The sequence below is a fragment of the Strix uralensis genome, chromosome 1 (genome assembly GCF_047716275.1).
Source record: "Strix uralensis isolate ZFMK-TIS-50842 chromosome 1, bStrUra1, whole genome shotgun sequence".
NCBI classification, from domain to species: domain Eukaryota; kingdom Metazoa; phylum Chordata; class Aves; order Strigiformes; family Strigidae; genus Strix; species Strix uralensis.
In genome coordinates this window covers 18966638-18985535 of record NC_133972.1, presented here as the reverse complement: position 1 = coordinate 18985535, position 18898 = coordinate 18966638, and the positions used below count along the sequence as shown (strand labels likewise).

General features: G+C 40.6%; 1 protein-coding gene across 3 annotated transcripts; it reads right to left on the bottom strand.

The window, feature by feature from the left end:
- Positions 1-1077: 1077 nt before the first annotated feature.
- On the bottom strand, positions 1078-17976 carry MLH1 (mutL homolog 1). 3 transcript variants are annotated; one of them, XM_074858285.1, is made up of 19 exons: positions 17508-17976; positions 16672-16762; positions 16438-16536; positions 15286-15359; positions 14124-14196; positions 13149-13240; positions 11807-11849; positions 11107-11195; positions 9371-9483; positions 8701-8794; positions 8018-8171; positions 6943-7301; positions 6055-6203; positions 4913-5021; positions 4031-4094; positions 3330-3494; positions 2476-2568; positions 2004-2117; positions 1078-1485 (listed from the first exon to the last, which is right to left on the bottom strand). In XM_074858285.1, the coding sequence occupies exons 1-19, from the start codon at positions 17612-17614 to the stop codon at positions 1318-1320; spliced, it is 2250 nt and encodes a 749-aa protein (XP_074714386.1). In that variant the 5' UTR covers positions 17615-17976; the 3' UTR covers positions 1078-1317. The 3 variants fall into 3 exon arrangements, with proteins under 3 accessions (XP_074714386.1, XP_074714396.1, XP_074714405.1); XM_074858295.1 differs by lacking the exons at positions 11807-11849; positions 13149-13240; positions 14124-14196; ... (2 more) ...; positions 16672-16762; positions 17508-17976 and having other exon boundaries at positions 8726-8794; XM_074858304.1 differs by lacking the exons at positions 8701-8794; positions 11807-11849; positions 13149-13240; ... (3 more) ...; positions 16672-16762; positions 17508-17976.
- Between the last annotated feature and the right edge of the window lie 922 nt (positions 17977-18898).

Sequence of the window (18898 nt, the reverse complement as noted above, 5' to 3'; positions counted from 1 at the left end):
CAACCTATTCTTTCACATTAACTTACGCTTTGTATTATTTCCATCGCTGTGGAGTAGAAGACAGGATGGGCTGTGGTCTATCTCTTTCAATCACAGCTCCTTGAAGCAGCAGTGACTGTTAGTTTACAGGATTTTCCCACCAAAATCTAGTCCCCTCAAAGCATTAAATCATACACTGGCTTCCCCTTTTTCAGTCTTAATAAATCTATAAGCTAGCAGCAGGGGCTTGTAAGCCCCTGCAGCTGTCAAACTCACAGCCATGAACTTGATGAGCCCCAGAAATTGCAGGTGGATACCATGTTCAACACTCTCTAGGGCTGTGTGGATGCAGGATTTCTTTTATCTTCCCAGTTCTGGGTATAAGACATTGCAAGTGAGCTGGGAGATCATTTATTAAAGGTGGGCTTGAGTTGTGAACATCATCACTGGCTTAATCATCCTGTTGGAGCTGAGGCTACAGCACCAAATATACACCAGTCTGGGGGCAGTACAAGGGGAAAGGGGAGGAAGAGGTGGAAGTGATGCTATCAAAATCTGCAAGAGCTACATTTAAGCAGATGTTTTGAGAATACCTTCACAGCTATTTTACTTTACTTACCCTCAAGCCTCAATAGTAAAATCATCACCTGCCTCTTTGCTCCAAATAACAGGTCTGTAAGTGTGTGTATGCAGTCCATCTTCCTTCACACTGAAGATCAATACACATTGAAGGCAGTAAGTGGTCACAGTGGCTTCAGTATGCTGTTCCTAAAATTCCCTTCTGGGAATGCTGGATGAAAAAAAATAAGCCAGGATCAAGTCTATCACTTATGTCACTTCAGAATATTCAAGATCTGTTTCAGAGGATGCAAGTAAGAATAAATCATTAGAAGAACAAAATAAAACCTATCATTTAACAGTGCTGAAATGTTCCTAACCAAATAGTAAACTCCATGAGAAAAATGCATCTAGGGTAGGAGGTGCAAGTTCCCTTAAACCTCTGAACTTCATCTAGGTGCATGACTTCATTTGAACACCTTCCACAGTCCACAAGAATTTTCTTCAGTAGTTGTATTCAATTCACATAGTGCACAATAGTGAAACTCAAAGCATAAGTGGAGATTTTATTTTAGGAACTTCAGTTGGGTTTAGATATAGCTAAAACAATTTTTGTTCTTTGATCAACAGAAGAAAAATTGACCATTTGCTATTGTGTTAGCATGATATTAAAACCCCTTTTTCTTTCCTCCATCAAGTCCAGCTTTATCAGCTACTGAGTAAAACAGAATGTAGCATGAACATTTTTTAGATATGCACCAGTCTCCACTAACTACTTGCTCAACATCTCTCAAAGACTTTGTAGAGGTCAGGCAGGTTAGCAAGCTGCAAAATGTTCCCATCTTCTGTGAAGTGTTTAGGAGGTAAAAGATGAGTCCTAAAAGCTTTGTAAAGTACATGTTCCACTGTCCATTTCCATGTGGTTGAACTGGAGTCAGAATCTTCATTCTGAAATACAGTAAAAAAAAAAAAGGACAAATAATTAAACTTAAATTCTCTTTTATTAGAGGAGAGCACTCCTTAAGAAACTTTATTATGTAAGACTACATCGATTTTAAAATTAGAGAAGTTCATTCTATACAGTCAAGTTAATTTTAAGCTCTGGAAAGTCACCTGCAGAATGAGCTAGCTTAAGTGAATGATTAAGCAGACTATTTTTAATTTATATGCATCCTTATTCTTCTATAGAAAATTTATCATAGCTCAGCAGGTTAGAAAAAATACACCCCAAACTCAGAGGCCAAGGACTGTAGTATTATTAAAGTACACTGCAATACCCAAAGTTAAAAGGTTCTCTGAAAACATACAATACTGCAGAAAATTTAAGCCACATTCTTTCAGATTCTTGCCCTACTGCTACTTGATTTGCTTCACTGAAAGTAGAGTTGGGACCAGAAGTTTACAGTTGAAAAAAAGTTTCCTGGTTGATGTTAGTTGTTCATACGACTTGTTACATATTCTCATACCTGAGAGGTTGTCAGGTTGGCTTCATCTATTATATATTGCTTTCTAATGGAGTAGAACATAGCTAATTCTTTACTTAGGCTTTCAAAACACTCCTTTTCTTCATCCCAGTTTACCTGTTACAAGAAAAAGAAGTAATTTAATAGAATCCAGGTAGCAGTCTAAGACTCAATAGAGATTCTTAATATGGAAAAGTCATAATAATATCTTGGATAAGGTAAAGGTATAGAACAAAAAATGGTAGAAAGGAAGGCTTTCAAATCAAAATAATCTGCTCATTCAGTCAGTAGTTATGAACACAGGGCCAAAGCACCACTAATCAATAACCATATCAAGAGTGTCTTAACAGTACATTTAACCAATCAACTCCAGCCTTTCCTTTGCAGCTTCTGATGAATTAATTTGGTTCACTTCATTCTTTCCCAAATAGAAAAAGTCATTTGTGAATGACTAGAAATCATTAAGAGAATATACCTCTGTGGCCAAGCGAAGGATGAACATGGGCAGTCCTTCCAGCGGCGGAACATAGTTGTCTATCAGAAGTGGTAACCCAATCAGGTTTCCTTCCTGCAAGGCAACGCTGCTGCTTCAGTACAAAAAATGTTCTTTCTTGCAGTACATGCAAGAAAACTTACTGTAAGACTGATTCTTACCAAACCTAGTGAGCCTTGGGGGTATCTGAAATTACAAGTTTTTAAAGCCTGATGCCAGGTAGACGTTGCAGGAAGAGGGTTAGTAGTGGTGTTTAACTTCACAAGGGCTGGATTTAAGCCACTCGGCTCAGGAAGACCTGAATTCAGCCGCCTCCTCCACCTCTAGCCACTGACTACAGAGATCCCACTTCCCAGGGGAATATCTGAGTGACATGTCTGGGTTATATGACCCTTGATGAAGCTGATCAGTTTTGTGTAGAGAAAGGGATGCATTGGGCCACAAAAAAAAAAAGACACATTGGAAGCAATAGGGATGCTGCAGCCCTGCCTGGCTAGAGAGCTAGTTAAGCTGCACACCTGGTTGGATAAGAGATCTGCATTCTAGTTATGGAAGCAGTGACTAAATTATTTTTATTTGGTAACTCATTAAATATAAAGTTCATGTGTAGTGCCCTTCTAAAAGCAGCATACGTCCTGAGCTTTTTTAATGATGGGGGTAAGCCACCTAAATCTTCCCAGAGATAGTTCTTAGTAAGTACTGCAAGAAAACTGCTGTGGTTATCTGTTACCAAAAGTAGAAGGTCAAAAGACCTTTAAGATCATCGAGTCCAACCATAAACCTCACACTGCCAAGTCCACCATTCATTTACTGTCAGAAGTAATAGCAGCAGTCACCTCATCAATTTCAAGAGAAAAATAATCTTTCAACATTTCAGTCTTCTTTTTCAGAAACTCCACAATGTACTCGGCAAGCCCCTCTTTTGGGCCATCTTCTTCTGTCCAGCCACTTTCAGGATCCTCTAAAGCAAGCATTGAAAGCTCATACAAAGGAGCTGGCTCCTAAAAATGGAGAAGGCAAAACCATTGTTAATGATGAACATGCTCTACTGGAAATCTACAGCTTTTTCCTTCACATTTATAAGCTAACTGTAATATACTGTTTCTGGCCTGCAGAGCAAACAGTTCTGCTTATCATAACCAGTCTAAAAAGTATGAATATCCTTCTGATATAATTCTGTGCCGTCCACAATCCTGCAAAGTGCTGTGATACTTAAAGGATAAACACTAGCAATCAACACTACTTCTGATAGATTGTGCATTCAAATTAATTATTTGTCCCAATGTAACAAGCAACAAGGTGAATATATAGAAGTGACCCTAATAACAAGCAGCCAGGATGACAACTTACAGTAGTAGCTACAAAATTACTAATGGTTTTCTACATTCCATCCTTACTGTAAAAGAAACAAAACATTGCTCTTTAGCAGACAAAAACCAACCTGTAAAACTCTACATTTGGCTGAAAGGACAGACTTATTGTAAATGAATTTTGAAAAAATCTTTTTATGTAGGATATAATGTAAAATTATACTTACTGACAACCTTAAGACTCCAAAGTTTGCAAAGTCATAAATAAGTATCTGATAGAAGAGTTCTTGGCTAAATTGAAGTACAAAAATTAGTTACATAGACAGGATCACATATCTCCAAGTTACCATAATTAAGAAGGAAAAGTAAGGGTCACCTTGGAAAGAGCAGACATACAAATCCATTCATATTAACAAAGATCTTACTTAAACTAAACTGTTTAAGATTCACACGGACTATCGAGATGTTTACCATTAAATCTCATTCTTGGTTTCTGACATCATCAGCCACACTGGCATAGAAATGTTACATACTCAAGCATGCAGCCACTATCAGTTTATTCCCAGATACCTCTTTACTCCTTTGCTGCACTGCAAGAAATTCACAGGAGCTTGGAAATTGACAGACATGTCTATCTTAAGGATATCCTCTGATTTGTTACAAAATTTACGTAGCCAGCCCCGTAAGGCTGCATATGCAAAAACACAAACTTTGTGTTATGATCATGTCCTGCAGCTCCTCTTAACATTTTACATACAACATTTTGTACGTCTCTTTTGAAGCCTCTGCTTGCTCATCTTTAACAGTGTGCTGTAGACCAGTTGCTGTGGTAGATGATCACGAAGCAAACAGAATGTCTTTCCCTTCCCCCAGTCTGTGAGCACACAATACAGTAGCTGGCATTTTCATCGCACCGATTCCCTGCAGCTTCTCCCAAGTGTGCCAGACTTGTTTCCACTGTTCTGAACAGACTGCTTCATCTTTAGCCTCATGACTTTTTGGATAGGCAACAAGAAAATTATGTTTTTCCTGTCATTTTCTTCCTTCTTTTAATTAGCTTGGTCATTGGTACTTATTTCAACTGCCAACAAGTCTAACAGCTTCTTTACCTGAGTTTTGTGGTATTGAGAAGATACAGTTTTGTCTGATACTGGGCCAGAGCCCACTGAGGACTGACACAGCCAACAAACGAGTGATCATGTAGCATCTCCTGAAGATCTGAAACAATTGAAGGGGTGGGGAAGAAACAAGAGGATGTAATTTCATATTTGCAACTCTGCCCTAGTTTATTTAGTTGTGGTTTGTGTCATTTTAGCATTGAAGTCTCAGATTACTGTTCAGTCACTACTACACCCCTGCTGTACTACCAATTACCCACGTTTTGAAAGATTAATCATTTGTGTGCATACACATATATATTAAAACATAAGTGAGAATAGTTATATAACAGTTAAACTACAAATGCAAATTTTTTTAAAAAATTACATCTGTGTTTGACTTGAACAGCCTTTCAGAATTTGTTTCTAGCCACAGGAGATTAGTAACAGAGCACAAACATACTTCAAAGAAAACTGCAGATGTAAAAGCCAACTTTGCACAAAATCTAGTATTGTCAGACTAAATTCTTAAGTGTGATAGAGCACGTCCATAATTTAGGTTTTTTCTCTCCCAAAATATGTTTCTGGCTTTCTCACTTATATATACTTTAAAAAAAAGGTATGAGAAGTTGGATTCCATAGTAAGAGTTCATTTTAGGCATTCCACAAGAGCTCCTCGTTACAGGAGCTTGGCAGTGCAGTCACAGCATGTACAGAGCACTGCACTACCCAAATTCCACTGTTACCTTTTCCAAAGGAATACAATATCATGAGAATGGTATTTCTTTCTTGCAAAGGTCTCTTGTAGCTACTTCTTACACGTGTGAAGACAAGATGCAACCTCAAGCTGCTGCACAAGTTCTACCATGTATTTTGAGACATTTTTGGACAAAATATTTAGAATGCATAAAACACCTATCAACTAACAAGGTACATGGAAGTTTTTAAAACAGTCCTCCAGTATGGCTCGGTATGGCAGCTGCCTGTTCAAAGTTTGGCCCCTGACATTTAACACGTGTTTTTGTTAAAAGCTCACTTAGCAGCACAGTGAGCTGACTGGGCCACCTTTTAAATATCGTTTTCCTCAGCAGTTCAAACAATAGTATTTAGTTGGTGGAATAACAACAACCTTGAGAAGCAAAAGGCTTGCTTACTTGCATGTGCCTGGTTACTAATTTCCTCCTGGAGAGTCAATACACTGGTCAAATTGATGATTCTTCTTCTAGGGGTGCAGGCAGCAGTCATGTCCTTCCTGCTGTCATCTTTCTCCATTTCTATGTCCGTGTCTTCCCGTGGTCTCTTTCTGCAATACCAAAACAATTCTCAATTCTCCTATCGCTTAGGCAAAACACACCAACAGATGGGATTCTAAATTCACATGCTGTACGTTAAAGACTCCTTTATTTTACTTCCGAGGCACAATTTGTTAGGAAAAGGTAGTTCATAAGAGAATTTAAGCCTCTCCAATACCAATCACAGACATCTGTTGTTTAAGCACCAAGCAAATTGAGCTCTAAAGGACACATCAAAAAATGTTGGTATTTCTAATAATTTTTTTCATTATAATTTTTCTGTAATACTGGGGGGCAGGAGGGGAACCAGATTCCCTCAGAAGATTTTGGCCTTTCCTAACAGCCCCTGCAGGAGCTATAAAATATTACAGCTCTTTTATCTTTACTAGGGTAAAGTCTGCAAAATTCAATGATGTAGTTTCTATCCCCCCACAAGAGGAGGGTCTCCAAAGAGAGACAGAGCAGTACAATCTCCCTAAACTAAAGTTAATGGCATCATCTATACAGCTTCCTGCCTTTCAGTATGCATGGAAATCCCATTCCAGTTACAAAATTTATCACAAGTTCCGTAATTTACATTTTGCAGATGAAGTTTAATTTCTCAATAAAATGCCATGGAAAATTACTCTAGGAAAATTTTTCCTTCTGAAAAAGCAAAAGGCCAAAGAGATCAGAAAAATCTTCAGTTTCAGGGCCATGCCATGAAATAAACAGGTCACCCTGTATGACCTCAGGCAGGATGAGACTTACCGAGGAGGCACTGTCTCAGGAGACAGGCGTCCACTTTCGCTCAGCCCCCCAGGCACCGCTGTGTCCCCCTGAACATCTGCCATTTCAACTCGATCACTGACATCTTCCATTTCAGCATCCTGTGGCCTGGCCACACCCTCCAGAGGTCCTGCAGTAGCCTGTGTCGTCGCTTCAGGGGCACCTGTACTTAGGGGGTTGTTCACCGGCTGAAGGAAAGCATCCAATTTCTGCTCTCGGGAATCAGTGCGGACCATCTGATGCGCATAAACCTTATCACTGGTTCCTTTGGTAACTGCAGAAGAGCTTGCTGCTGATTTTACCACCTCACTGGAAGAACAGTCGGCCCCTGGAAGCAATGTCTTCATTCAGATACAGGGAAGCAAAGAGAAGAGATTCAACAAGAAAAAAAACAAAGATCAGTCACACTTCTCACAGCATCTTACTGCTCAGGGGCAAGTAACTTTCAAACCCCAGAAACAGTGTTAACTGCTTAAACAGGCCACAAGCTTTGCACTTGCTATCCATATAGCGTGAATGTCATCATCTTGGCAGTTAAAGTTAGCGTTCCTTTGTCTCAAAGGGAAAATCTTTAACGGAAAAAAATCACAAGGAAATTTGTTTTTTTTTAAAATAGTTATAATTCGTATGCTATGCTCCACATAGAGAGAGATTAAGAAACCTTCCAGATTTTTTTCTGGTTAGATTAAATCCAAAGTGTCGTCAAATACATAGAACAATTTCCTCAGTCACATGACTGTCACATAAACCAGGGGCAGAATAAAAAACAATTTACCACATGTGAAGGCTAATATACTTGGAAAATCAAAAAGACCAATCAGATACTTGACAGAAAGGTACTTAAATTGTTTTCGTACGCTTTTTCCTCTCTCGCCATATTGTTAACATTGGTATATTAAAGTAATTTCATCCCTGAAACATAGAACAAAGATCTCAAGGTACCAGCATAACGCTGATGACTCTCAATCACTGCACAGATTGTACTATGGAACACAGTAAACATACCCACAATAGTTTAAATAGTGCAGAGCTGTGGTCACTTCAGACACATTCTCACCTGAGTGAAGTACATCCTTGAAGAATTAGACCCCAATAACTTGCTCTCTACGTGCTGTTGCACACGCTCCAGAATACTGTCCTCATGAAGGAAGTGGACCTCGTGTTTTGTAGGGTGCACATTCACATCTACGTTCTGAGGGGCTATTTCCAGGCTAGAAAACATTTTAAAAGAAGTTAACCTAAAATTTCCCATGGATGGCAGAGGGTACAAATTGGTTCAGTACAGAACTTGTCAGGCTTGGAGCATTACTCCATGCAACTCCAAGTCAAAATGGCCCTGAAACCTGCTAAAGTTGCACTACAGTCAGATTTGCCTGGTATATTAAAAAATAATTAATCTGAAGAACTCTATTCCAAACTCACCACAATCAGCTTACATAGGTAAGCTTAAACCAATCTCTCCATTGTACTACTACAAAAAACAGGTTTTAGAAATATCTTTTACTTGCAGTGTCTTGTGAGTTAAAGGACTTAAGGCTGAAATTCCAGACAGTACTTCTGAAAACAAGGCCTGTCTTAAGATTTCTGTTATGTGATTTAATTATCTCCTGTCTGGCAATTAATTACCTCAGTGCAATGCTTAACACTAGTATCAAGAACACAAACATCCTTCTAAACCTACTCACCCTACCTATATCCTGCAACATAGTATTAAAAGGCTACTTCTTCCTATTACTTTACCTTAAGTATAGGAATGGATGCGTACTTTTTGGCAAATAAGCAGCATAAACCGTTTCTATGGCTTTCCGCAAAGCGGCTGACTCTACCAATCGATCTGAAACACAGAACAAAATGCTCTTTTCAAAGAGGCCCACTGAAATACATTGCACAGTGCCCAACTCCTCCTTCAGGCCAACATCTTCACGCTTTGTATCTTCAAAGGGCATCCATTATACCCGTTTTTTCTGAGACCTATTTATTCTTCATATAAAACCAGGAATAGGCAGTATCTTCTTAGTATGTTTTATATTTAGAAGTGGTTTTTTTCCACAAATTCTGAAATAACCTTCATTATTTCACAGTCAAGGTTTGTTGCATCCCATGTCAGTGTTGCTACAGAATGGAGAGACTACTCTGTATAAGTTGGCAGGACACAATCATAACCTCGATACTCCACAAGCTTAAATTTCTTTAGGCCCAGTCTTAGCTGCTTTCCACCAGAGTGCAAAGCATGATGCACATTGCAAACAGAAAAACACCTTAAGATCTACAATTAACCGTAATACTTATTTTTCAGTGTTTTTAAGAATGTTCATACATTTTGTAGCTCTTCAGAAACTTTTGTTCTTCTGAATATTACATAAGTAACATATGACTGTACAAAATGCTGCCTTTTTTTTCCTAAACTTACGGTTTATGAAGAGTAAAAATATGCATTTCTTCACAGAGTAGTTTGCATTCGTGATGTAGCCTTTCATTTTAAAGGCCAGACTTGCATCTTCACAGCCCACTTCTATCAGTTCCCTATTGACAGTACCACACACAAAAAATTAATTCTTCTGTTGATGCAAATTTCAAACAGTACTCATGACTAGCGATATATTGTTCTATATTCTATTTATATCAGTTAATGAAAACATTGGAATTATTTGAGTTCAAACTTCCATTGCCAAGCCACAAAAAATATTTAACCTGAACTGCAGTGTTCCTTCTTTCTAAGTAAGTGTAAACTAGTAACACTGTATGATCAGAGTCTGTAAAACTATCCACATTATCTTTTTAATACCTTAACACATCACAGTATCCATAGTATTATAAACATCTATTGATAATTCTAATACGCATTTCACTGTTTTAAGTCATTGACAGTGACAGACAAGGACACTTCAAAACTGTCAGCAGCCAGGGAAGAACATTCTTTTTCTTGAACTACTCTGTCCACTTCTGCCAGTCTAAAATTTATTGGTAGGCTGTTAAGAAGTCAAAGATGTAAAAAAATTTTTCTTGCTCATGCATACAGAACCTGACATTAACAATTCTCATAATAGTTTTTATAGTTTTCATGATTCATTAGTCAAGGAAATCCACTTTGTTAGTTTGTGAGCACAGCTCTCTAGCAAGGCATTATACCAACTTTTAAAGTTAACACAGAAAAGTCTTACAGGGTACTTATTTCCAATTCAACCTCAATATATACCGAGTGCCATTTTTATTTGTGTTCATTTTTTAAGTCAAAATAACAAGGTAGACTAATCACCATCTTAAATTGGCTAAAATAAAAGTTTCACTTGAAAACATAGAATCAAAACATTTAAGTGGAAATGGACCATTTATTCAAACTGTGCAAAGGAAAAACTGTACCAAGCAGGCATTAGCAGCAAACAAAACCAAATGCATAACAAAAGAAATACAAACAACACTGCAAACCTTACCACTAAACAGCCTCTCTAGTCTGCTGTGTTTCATAAAGGTGTTTCCATCTATTAAAAGTTACATTCCTTACATGAGAAGTGTGACTTTATTAACTGAATCAAACTGACACCGAAGTACTGGTGGGACAAATCCATTCCACAAGTCCATTCAATGAGTTCTTCACAGCTGAATGTCTTACAGAGAGAGAATTTTTCCTGAAGTGGCAGGTATATTTTCAAAAGATGATTGTTTTTATTCGCTTTCAACTTTTCTGCCTGGTTTACTCAGCCTCAGCTAATGTAGCTTTTGTCAAAATATTAAACTATAAGATTTCAGAAAAACAAATCTGAGGAGACTTCAAAATGTATCAGATAGCAGACTGTGGTAAGAAGTTGCAAGATTTTCATGGCATAGGAAGAGGCTAGGAACTTGTAGAGAACACAGGTACAGCTTGCTCTTTTTAAATGAGCACACAGAAAGCTATAAGCAGATGGTTCCCTTCTAGTGCATTAAAGGAACAGCTTTGCAACCTCCCTCTTTCCTCTGAGATACTAAAAAAAAGTCACACGTTCTGCAAGACAAGGGAGAGCTCTATTATTGCAACACTCCCTCTTCTCTGTAACTCACCTTGAAGGAAGCAGGAAAAGTCAGCACAGCCCATCTTCTTTAAAAGAGAAAGGGGAGGGAGATTTAATAGAAAATTTCCTGTCAAAAGGAACCTTGACATCGACATACCTGCTAACAGCGTTTCCAAAGATGGACCTGATGTTGTCCACTGTTGAGGCGTTTGATAAGGTTCTAACATCTGACACAGTATCACCTTGCTAAAGAGAGCAGACATGAGTATCAATCAATTCACAGTTCTGGCTGAAGTTTTAGACATACATTAAACTTAACAATAACATTTCGAACGCAAAGGCATGGGACAATGTCATTATAACGTTTTGTATTATTATTTATTCACTTGTGTTCCGAAAAAAACAATGAATGGTAAATGGCACAGGAATACATGATTTGCTAGATGACATCAACCCATTCAGGCCAGCAACTCCATCTTTGAAAGTGAGGAACATAAGCAGTTGAGTAAATAATTATCAAGAATGCCTCAGAACGAAGGTACTCTACCCCATCCGCTTTCATAATTAGTAACCAGACTCTCAAAAGAAGTTGAAACAGCTCACAAAGCTAAAACAAAACGTTGACCACATAGAAAACTCAAAACTCCCGAGAAATATATTTTTGTCCTGTTTACTTTTAACTAATATGCTCTCTATCCAAACTGCATCAAAGTACACTTGGACATTTCAGTACAGGGGAAGGCCCTGTACACCAGTCCCACTGCAAAAGATGCAGGGCAAGTTTTCTGGCATTTTCAGATACACATATTACACATATACACAGACACACAGTGAACTTAAAGACTTTATTTACATACCTTTTTAGCCGAAAAGCTGATGCCCGAGTTATGGATGGCATACCTGAAAAACAGATAAACATAAGGCTGCAGTATGTGAAAGAAAAGGTTACCTTCCCTGAATGCCAAAAAGTGACTAGTAACAGGGGCAAACTATTTCACTTCCTGTTACACAGCAATGTGATTTGAGTCAAATTGAGCTGTAGACTAAATGGCCATAAAAATAAATCTTTTCTATTTATAACTCACCTGTAACCATATGAAATTCAAGAATGAGCTTAGCTTATTCCTCAAAAAAACCTGATCAACTTCTACAGACCTAGTTGGTTCAGTTTCATTGCATAGGTTTAACTAGAAGAGCAGCACAAAACCCCCTCAGTATAACAGAATCGAGTCTGAACCACTAAAAAGAAGAATCTGAAAAGTCTGGCTCACCCTTCTAACTTCCCCTACCCAGATGGCTCAGCTGTCTCTGACCCCAGGGCCAAGTTCTGATACACTACAGCTGCATAACCTTGGCTCAAACTTCCAGGGAAGTTGCTAAGTCATGAGAAAGGACACACCGTAGAACCTTGCAAGATAAGAAACGCAAAAACGCAGACCAAGGTTAGACTGTTCAGACTGGGACAGTTAGTAACTCAAAACCTCCAGAGGAAAAAAAAAAAAATAAAAGATGCAAAATCCTAACGGAAAAAAGCACCAGCGAGTTGGAAGCCTGTAACTTGGCAAGACTTCAGATCAGCCTGTTCCACGGAGCAGCAGGACCTGACCCTTCACCCCCTGGCTGAAGTCTGCCTGGCCAGCAGAGACTCATAAGTAGCTCATTCGGGGAGCAGGCTGTAACACTTAGCACACAGGCTTGATACTCTTTGCTAGCTTTTGTGTTTACCAGAAGTGCAAAGCAGCTATTTTGGTTAAATTGTGTAGATCCTGCTTGCAAAGCCCCTGCACCTGGCAAAAGATGCAACAAAGGGATCCAGGAAGGGAACATATGGTAGCTAAAGTGATACAATTTCTTTTTTGAGGACATGAAATTGCCAGTCAGCTTTTTCACATCCAGCCAAACCTCAATGCTCCTGCACAATTTTTACTTGGATTCTATTCAGCCCAAGTTTATTGGGAGTTCACTCATTCAAGTCTATTACCATTTATTTGCTGGAATCCTTATTAATAATAGTCATAGACTGAGTATGCTGTTTTCCCTCTGGATTCTCCGTATCAAATTGGACTGTTATCTGACATCTTACGCTAACAAACAGTTAAAAAACAAAAACAAATTACACCAAACACATATGCCAGTCCCTCTGAAAAAACCCATTACTCCTCATGGCAGTATAAGAAATTGGAGCCTATTTCAGTTTACCTGCTAACAACTTCTAGTATTTTTGCATATTCTTCATTCGGATTTTTTAAAGCTTTCCTCCTTGTATTTACATTGTAAAAGAGATCTTCAACCTACAGAGAAAAAGATGACCATTAAAAAGCATTTTACAAAAATATTCTCTTATTATATAATTAATCTAAATCCATCTTCTTAATAGATACTACAAAATTCTCTAAGAATATTTCAGTTTATGAAGGATCAACATTCAATTTATTCCTCACCTGCTTAGGTTCACCTAACAAAACCCAACTCCAGAGAAATGTATGTTTTCAAATATTTGGGCACATCAGTATTTTTACCAATAATAAAAACAACTCTACAGCTCGCTTTTCAGTGCAAGTTATAGACCTTCCTCTGCAGATGACAATGGATTCCCTGATTACACCCTGTTTTAATGAAATGCAAATGAATGTTAAAACAGTTGCTGCAATCAAGGCTGTTAATGTAGTAAAACCTTCCCATTCTGAGCTCCTTATTCTTCATAATCCTAATGCCAATCCTAACCCCAACCCACATTCAAATCGTGGTATATGTGAGAGATATGACTGAAAACCAAACAGCGGTTCTGCAGTTTCCCATGCCGGCCCTCATCTTCCCACCCTGGCTCATACAACACAGACCACTCCTCCATATTCTGAGCTTCTTGTAGCCCAAACTGTCCACTGAGGCTTTCAGCAGTCCAGGAGGATTACCAAATATTTCTGATAGTAAATGACGATGCTATCCTCAGAAGGAAGAAAAAAAAAAAAAAAAAAGGATCTTCTAAAATTTACCTTGCTGTCTTTGGTGAAGAAAACAAAACAAAAAACCCAACAAAACCACACACCATTTGGAAAATATTCTACAACATGATACTGTCACATACCTTACAATGTAAACACATACCATAAGTGGTGCAAGCACAACCACTGGGGAACAGAAAAGGGACAAGAGAGAACAGGCACAAAAACCTACTGTGATCTGAGTTCCTTGGTTTCCAGCACAGGGTTTTGGAGGGGCTTTAATTTTTCCATCACTGTAAGCAGCTCTAGGCAGAAAATACAAAAAGTTGTCAGACATCTAGATTTACAGGGGGTCAGACACAGGCAAAGGGAGAAGACAACAGAAATCCCATCATCATCACACTCCTTCCAGCAAAGAACCTGGGACACTGAGAATTGGCTGCAACCCCCCCACCTTTCTGCCAGAGGAAAGCTGCCTGCCGTAGGACCCAGAGGGGCAGTGGGAGAGTGGGAACAGCAGCAGAGAAAGAGGGGCAGGTAACAGGATATGTGTTTTGAAATTGTATTACTGAGACATTTCCTGTAAAGGCAGGATTATTGTATTTTATTCTTCTTCAATAGCTAGCCCTGGACTAATAATAATTCTTCCACTAGACTTCACACTTCAGTAGTACTAATAAGAAATTGTCGACTTTACATGTAAGATCTATTTCCTTTTTGTCTGTAACAGGATTTTGAGCACAAGAGATTTCTGACCCACGTAGGTCTTTCAGCAAGTGATACAGGTGCATAATATCAAAGGGCATACATTTTTTTTCCCCCTCTCACATACCCTACAAACTTATTGCAAGAAAGACCATAGTCACACAATCTTTTGAAAAACAAAGATGCAAAGTGTCTCTTTTTTTTTCCTCCTCTTTTTCTTAAAAGTAGCTGAGGAATTAATGGATAGGCTTGCATATATTCAGAGTAAGTTTTCAGAAGAATATTCAAAACCTTTTCTTCTATAGGATTAGGCACCATACAAAAGCAAACTAATGCTCAGAGACTTAGACAATTTGCAAGACATGCTGACTGTGTATATACATCATTTTATCCTGAAATGGAGAAAAAGATGAAAGTTTACCTTACACTGACTGCTGAAGTAGAATTCCCTTTAAGATCCTCTACTACTCTCAACTTTTAAAATACATTGTTTAGCTAAAGCTTACCTTTATGGTCTGGAATAAAATATCTCAAACTACATTTTCTCACATTCTGGATCTTTTTTGTAACTACCCCAGAAACACTTAATTCCTTACCCCACACTCCTCCTAACAGCACTGAAAAGATAATTAAATACATCCGTTCATTACTGCATGCAGCAGAAGTCCCCTGGACGATAGGTAGCATACCTGTATGCACACTTTGCATCAGCTGTTTTAGTTGTTACTGTCACATGGGCGACATGACTGATGCTAGCCAATGCCTAGAGAAAGAGAAAGCATCTTTGTAAACCTTGTGCTGGAGGCCACTGAGGAGCATCCACACTTTAAACAGCATCCCTGAATTTCGCTATACCACTTGGAAATAATTAATAAATACGCTTACAAGAAAATTGCAGGTCAGTAAATCTTTAACAAATTTTAGAACCTGTAACACTGACTTTTATCCAGGACCTTCTTTTAGCTTTTCTAGAATTTCATTATCTCTGACAATGCAAGCAGCTAACCGTGTGACATAACTAAAAGAAATTTGCAAAGTTATTACAGTTGTGCCCTTTCTTTCATGTTAACAAAAAACAGCTGAGAGGTTTTGGCCATTACCCTCTAATCCCTGCCCAAGTTTTTCTTCTGGCTGTAGGCAATATTACAAACTTTGGTTACAATGGTTTTCCTGAAAAACTCAATGGATATGTCTGCACAGCCTGCTGAAACCAGCCTCAGGACCAGACTCCACTGGCTGTGGAGCTGATTACGTTGAAAGCGTGTGAGGAGAGGCCTCGGGGAGTCTGTTCTCCAGAGCATGCAAGGATCTATGTAGCTGAGCACAGCCAAAGTACTCCTATATCTTGCTGTCCATCTGGAGGGGAAAGCAGAACCCATCCCGCACTGTTCCTTCAGACACAGCCTCTGAGGATACGGAGAACTAGTACATATGAGGGGTCAGAGATACTAATTTTGACTAATAGCAAAAGCAAAGGAAGACAAATGTCCATTTCAAACATTTAGTTTTAAGTATTGTATTTAGACAAATGTCTGACACCAGAGATTCACCTTCCACTCAAATCTTTCACCTGTAGGTTCCTGAAGCATTGAGAAGACAGGCCTTGGTTTACTTTTTAAAAAAAAAATAAAATCTTACTCCAGAAAGCAAAAAATAATATGTACCTCTCCCTAGGCATCCATCTAACCTTGAAAGACATAGAAATGTATTTTGAATTATATTCACATAGCAGACTCTCTCAGAAAATTCTGTAAAGAGTGTTAGGAATGAGACAGTATGTAAACCCCACTACAACAGGGTAACAACAAACAACAGTTTCAAAATCTTGATGAAGAACTTACCTCTCCCCTAAAACCGTATGTAGAAATACTAGCCAAGTCTTCAAATTTTTGCAGTTTACTCGTCGTAAATCTCTCACATACAATATCCAGATCTTCTTTCTATGTGAAAGGGACAAAGTAATAAGTCACCTCCCCTTTCCAACTTTTTCAAGATCAGAAACATTAATAAATAGAAATAAATTTTAAAAGGTAGTATTAAGCATCAGCATACAGCTGCCAACTTCATTTACTCACTCTGATACCACAGCCATTATCTTGGACCTGGATGAGCTTCAGACCACCTTCTTTAACTACTACCTGGATACTCGTAGATTTAGCATCCAAACTGCAAAAAACAAGAAAGCATTGTAGAGAACAGCAATTCTAGAGAACAAAGGGCTACATGACTTTGATTTAAAATTGAATCTTTCTCATGAGTGATAATTTGTTTCTGTTCTACTTATCACTCAGAATTAATTTTGCTTCAAATATATCCTTACTGCCTCTTTCCTTTTTTTTCTTAAGTACAGTGACTATTATTCTAAATCACCATCCACAGCAATTATGGAGAACTTTCAGGAATTTAAAAATTGTCCAACAAGTAGACCTTCTCTACCCATTACTGAAACCTACTGCAGACTCTGCTGCTTGCTTTCACAGAGCTGATACAGCTCACTACACTTACTAGGGAAAAGGCAGCTATTTTAATCCCAGACAGACTTTATCTTCAAAACAAATAACCAAGTTATTAACCTGACGCTGAAAGCAAATGATTCAGAAGCTAAGCAACAACAAAACAAACCCAAACACAAATTTAGAAAGTCTTCTCGAACGGCGTTGTCCCCCTGTGCATTCAGTACGAGCACCCACGGATTCTCTCTCCTCAGCACCCCAACTTGGGCGCACCCCTCCTTACGCGCCGGCGGCTGGAAGCGGTGACAGCAGCCGCAGCGCGCCCAGCGCCCTCAACCCCCGCCCCACGTCCGAGGAGGGCCCCGGAACAGCTCCCCGCCCACCCCGAGCAAGGCCAGGCTGCGGCCCAGCGCCCCCGGCAGCCGCCGGCGGGGCAGGAGGGACGGGCCCCGCGTTACCAGTTTTCGATCATCTCCTTGATGGCGTTGGCCGGTCTCTGGATGACCTCGCCGGCCGCGATGCGGTTCACCACAGCTTCATCCAGCCGCCGGATCACGCCGGCCATCGGCGCCGTCACAGGAGCCCGGCTCGGGCAGCTGCCGGGCGGGAAGGGCGCCTGAGCCGAGACCGGCTGCTCGGGCAGCCCCAAAAAACGGGTCTCTGAGGGGAGAGGGGGCCTGGGGCTACTCCGGGGCCGGGGAACCCGGGAGGGGGCACCAGAGGGCCCCCGTGGGCCAGCGGGAAGCCGAGCGGAGGCCGGGAGAAGGGTACAAGGAGCTGACGACGCGGAGGAGGAGGGAGCGGGGCGGCCGCCTTGAGGGGGGCTGAGGGGAAAGGCCGCACGGCCCCGCTCCCGCCAAACCGCCGCTTCCCGCCCCCCGCCCCCTCGAGCGGACGGCTCTCCGATTGGGCGACGCAAGTGCCCATCACACGGCCTGCTTCCTTCCCGCGGCAAAAATAAACACGGAAGGGGGCGGGGAGGGCGTTGGGACCACGAGGCCCCGCAGCGATTGGCTGAGCGGCGCGGGGGCGGAGCGGTGCTGCGGGGGCGGGGCGAAGCAGGGGCGCGCAGCGAGGCGTGCGTGCGTGAGTGCGTGCGTGCGTGCGTGCGTGCGTGCGTGCGGCCGCCGGGGAGGAGCGCGCCGCCTGGCGGCGGGAGGTCGCGGTGCGTGAGGCCGTGCTTCCCCGCCGTGCGGTCCGGGCCGGCGGCGTGCGGTGTGCGGGTCGGGTGCGCGCTGGGTTGTGTGACCGAGAGCGTGTCCCGCAGTACGTCCCCGGTCACGGCCCTGAGGTGTGGGCAGCGGCGAGGGGCGGGGCGCCTCTGACCGGGGGTGCGACTGTGGAAGGTGTTACCCTAAAGCGGGTTCGTGCCCAGCGTGCCATAAACCTGCTTTAACACGCTCAGGAGAGAAACTGTATTTATTCAGGCCTGGGTGCTCGGTGGACTTTTCCACAAATCAAACACCCCAACAGCAGGTTTTCGTGCTGCTTTTATACACAAAAATCAGAGGTGAGCACTTTTCCAAACACACCCCTTGGATACTGATTGGTTAGCGATTAACATACAATTATAATACACCTTACATAATGCTTCTACTGCTACGCATGCTCAGGGGAAGGGTCTTAACTTGGGCAGGGGTCTTTTTGACCTGTGGGTGTGGGGTTTTTTTTATTATAATGAAGGAACTTCACTTTCGGGACACTCAAAAGTTAGTTTCGTTGCTGAGTTAATGGATCGATTAGTCATTTTGCCAGGTTGTTAAATAACACAATCCCGGATGTTCTCTTTATGGTCCAGGATGTTCTGCTTGTTTTCAAGGGTTCAGAGAGCAAAATCTATCCTTTATGA

Bases quoted from the DNA above. Each gene is read 5' to 3' on its own strand.
- MLH1 (XM_074858285.1), bottom strand. From the start codon at position 17,614: ATGGCCGGCGTGATCCGGCGGCTGGATGAAGCTGTGGTGAACCGCATC. The intron at 5,022-6,054 runs GTAAGCAAGCCT...CAATTGTTTCAG, and splicing joins TAGTAACCAGGCACATGCAA to ATCTTCAGGAGATGCTACAT. The intron at 2,118-2,475 runs GTATATTCTCTT...TTCTTGTAACAG, and splicing joins TCCTTCGCTTGGCCACAGAG to GTAAACTGGGATGAAGAAAA.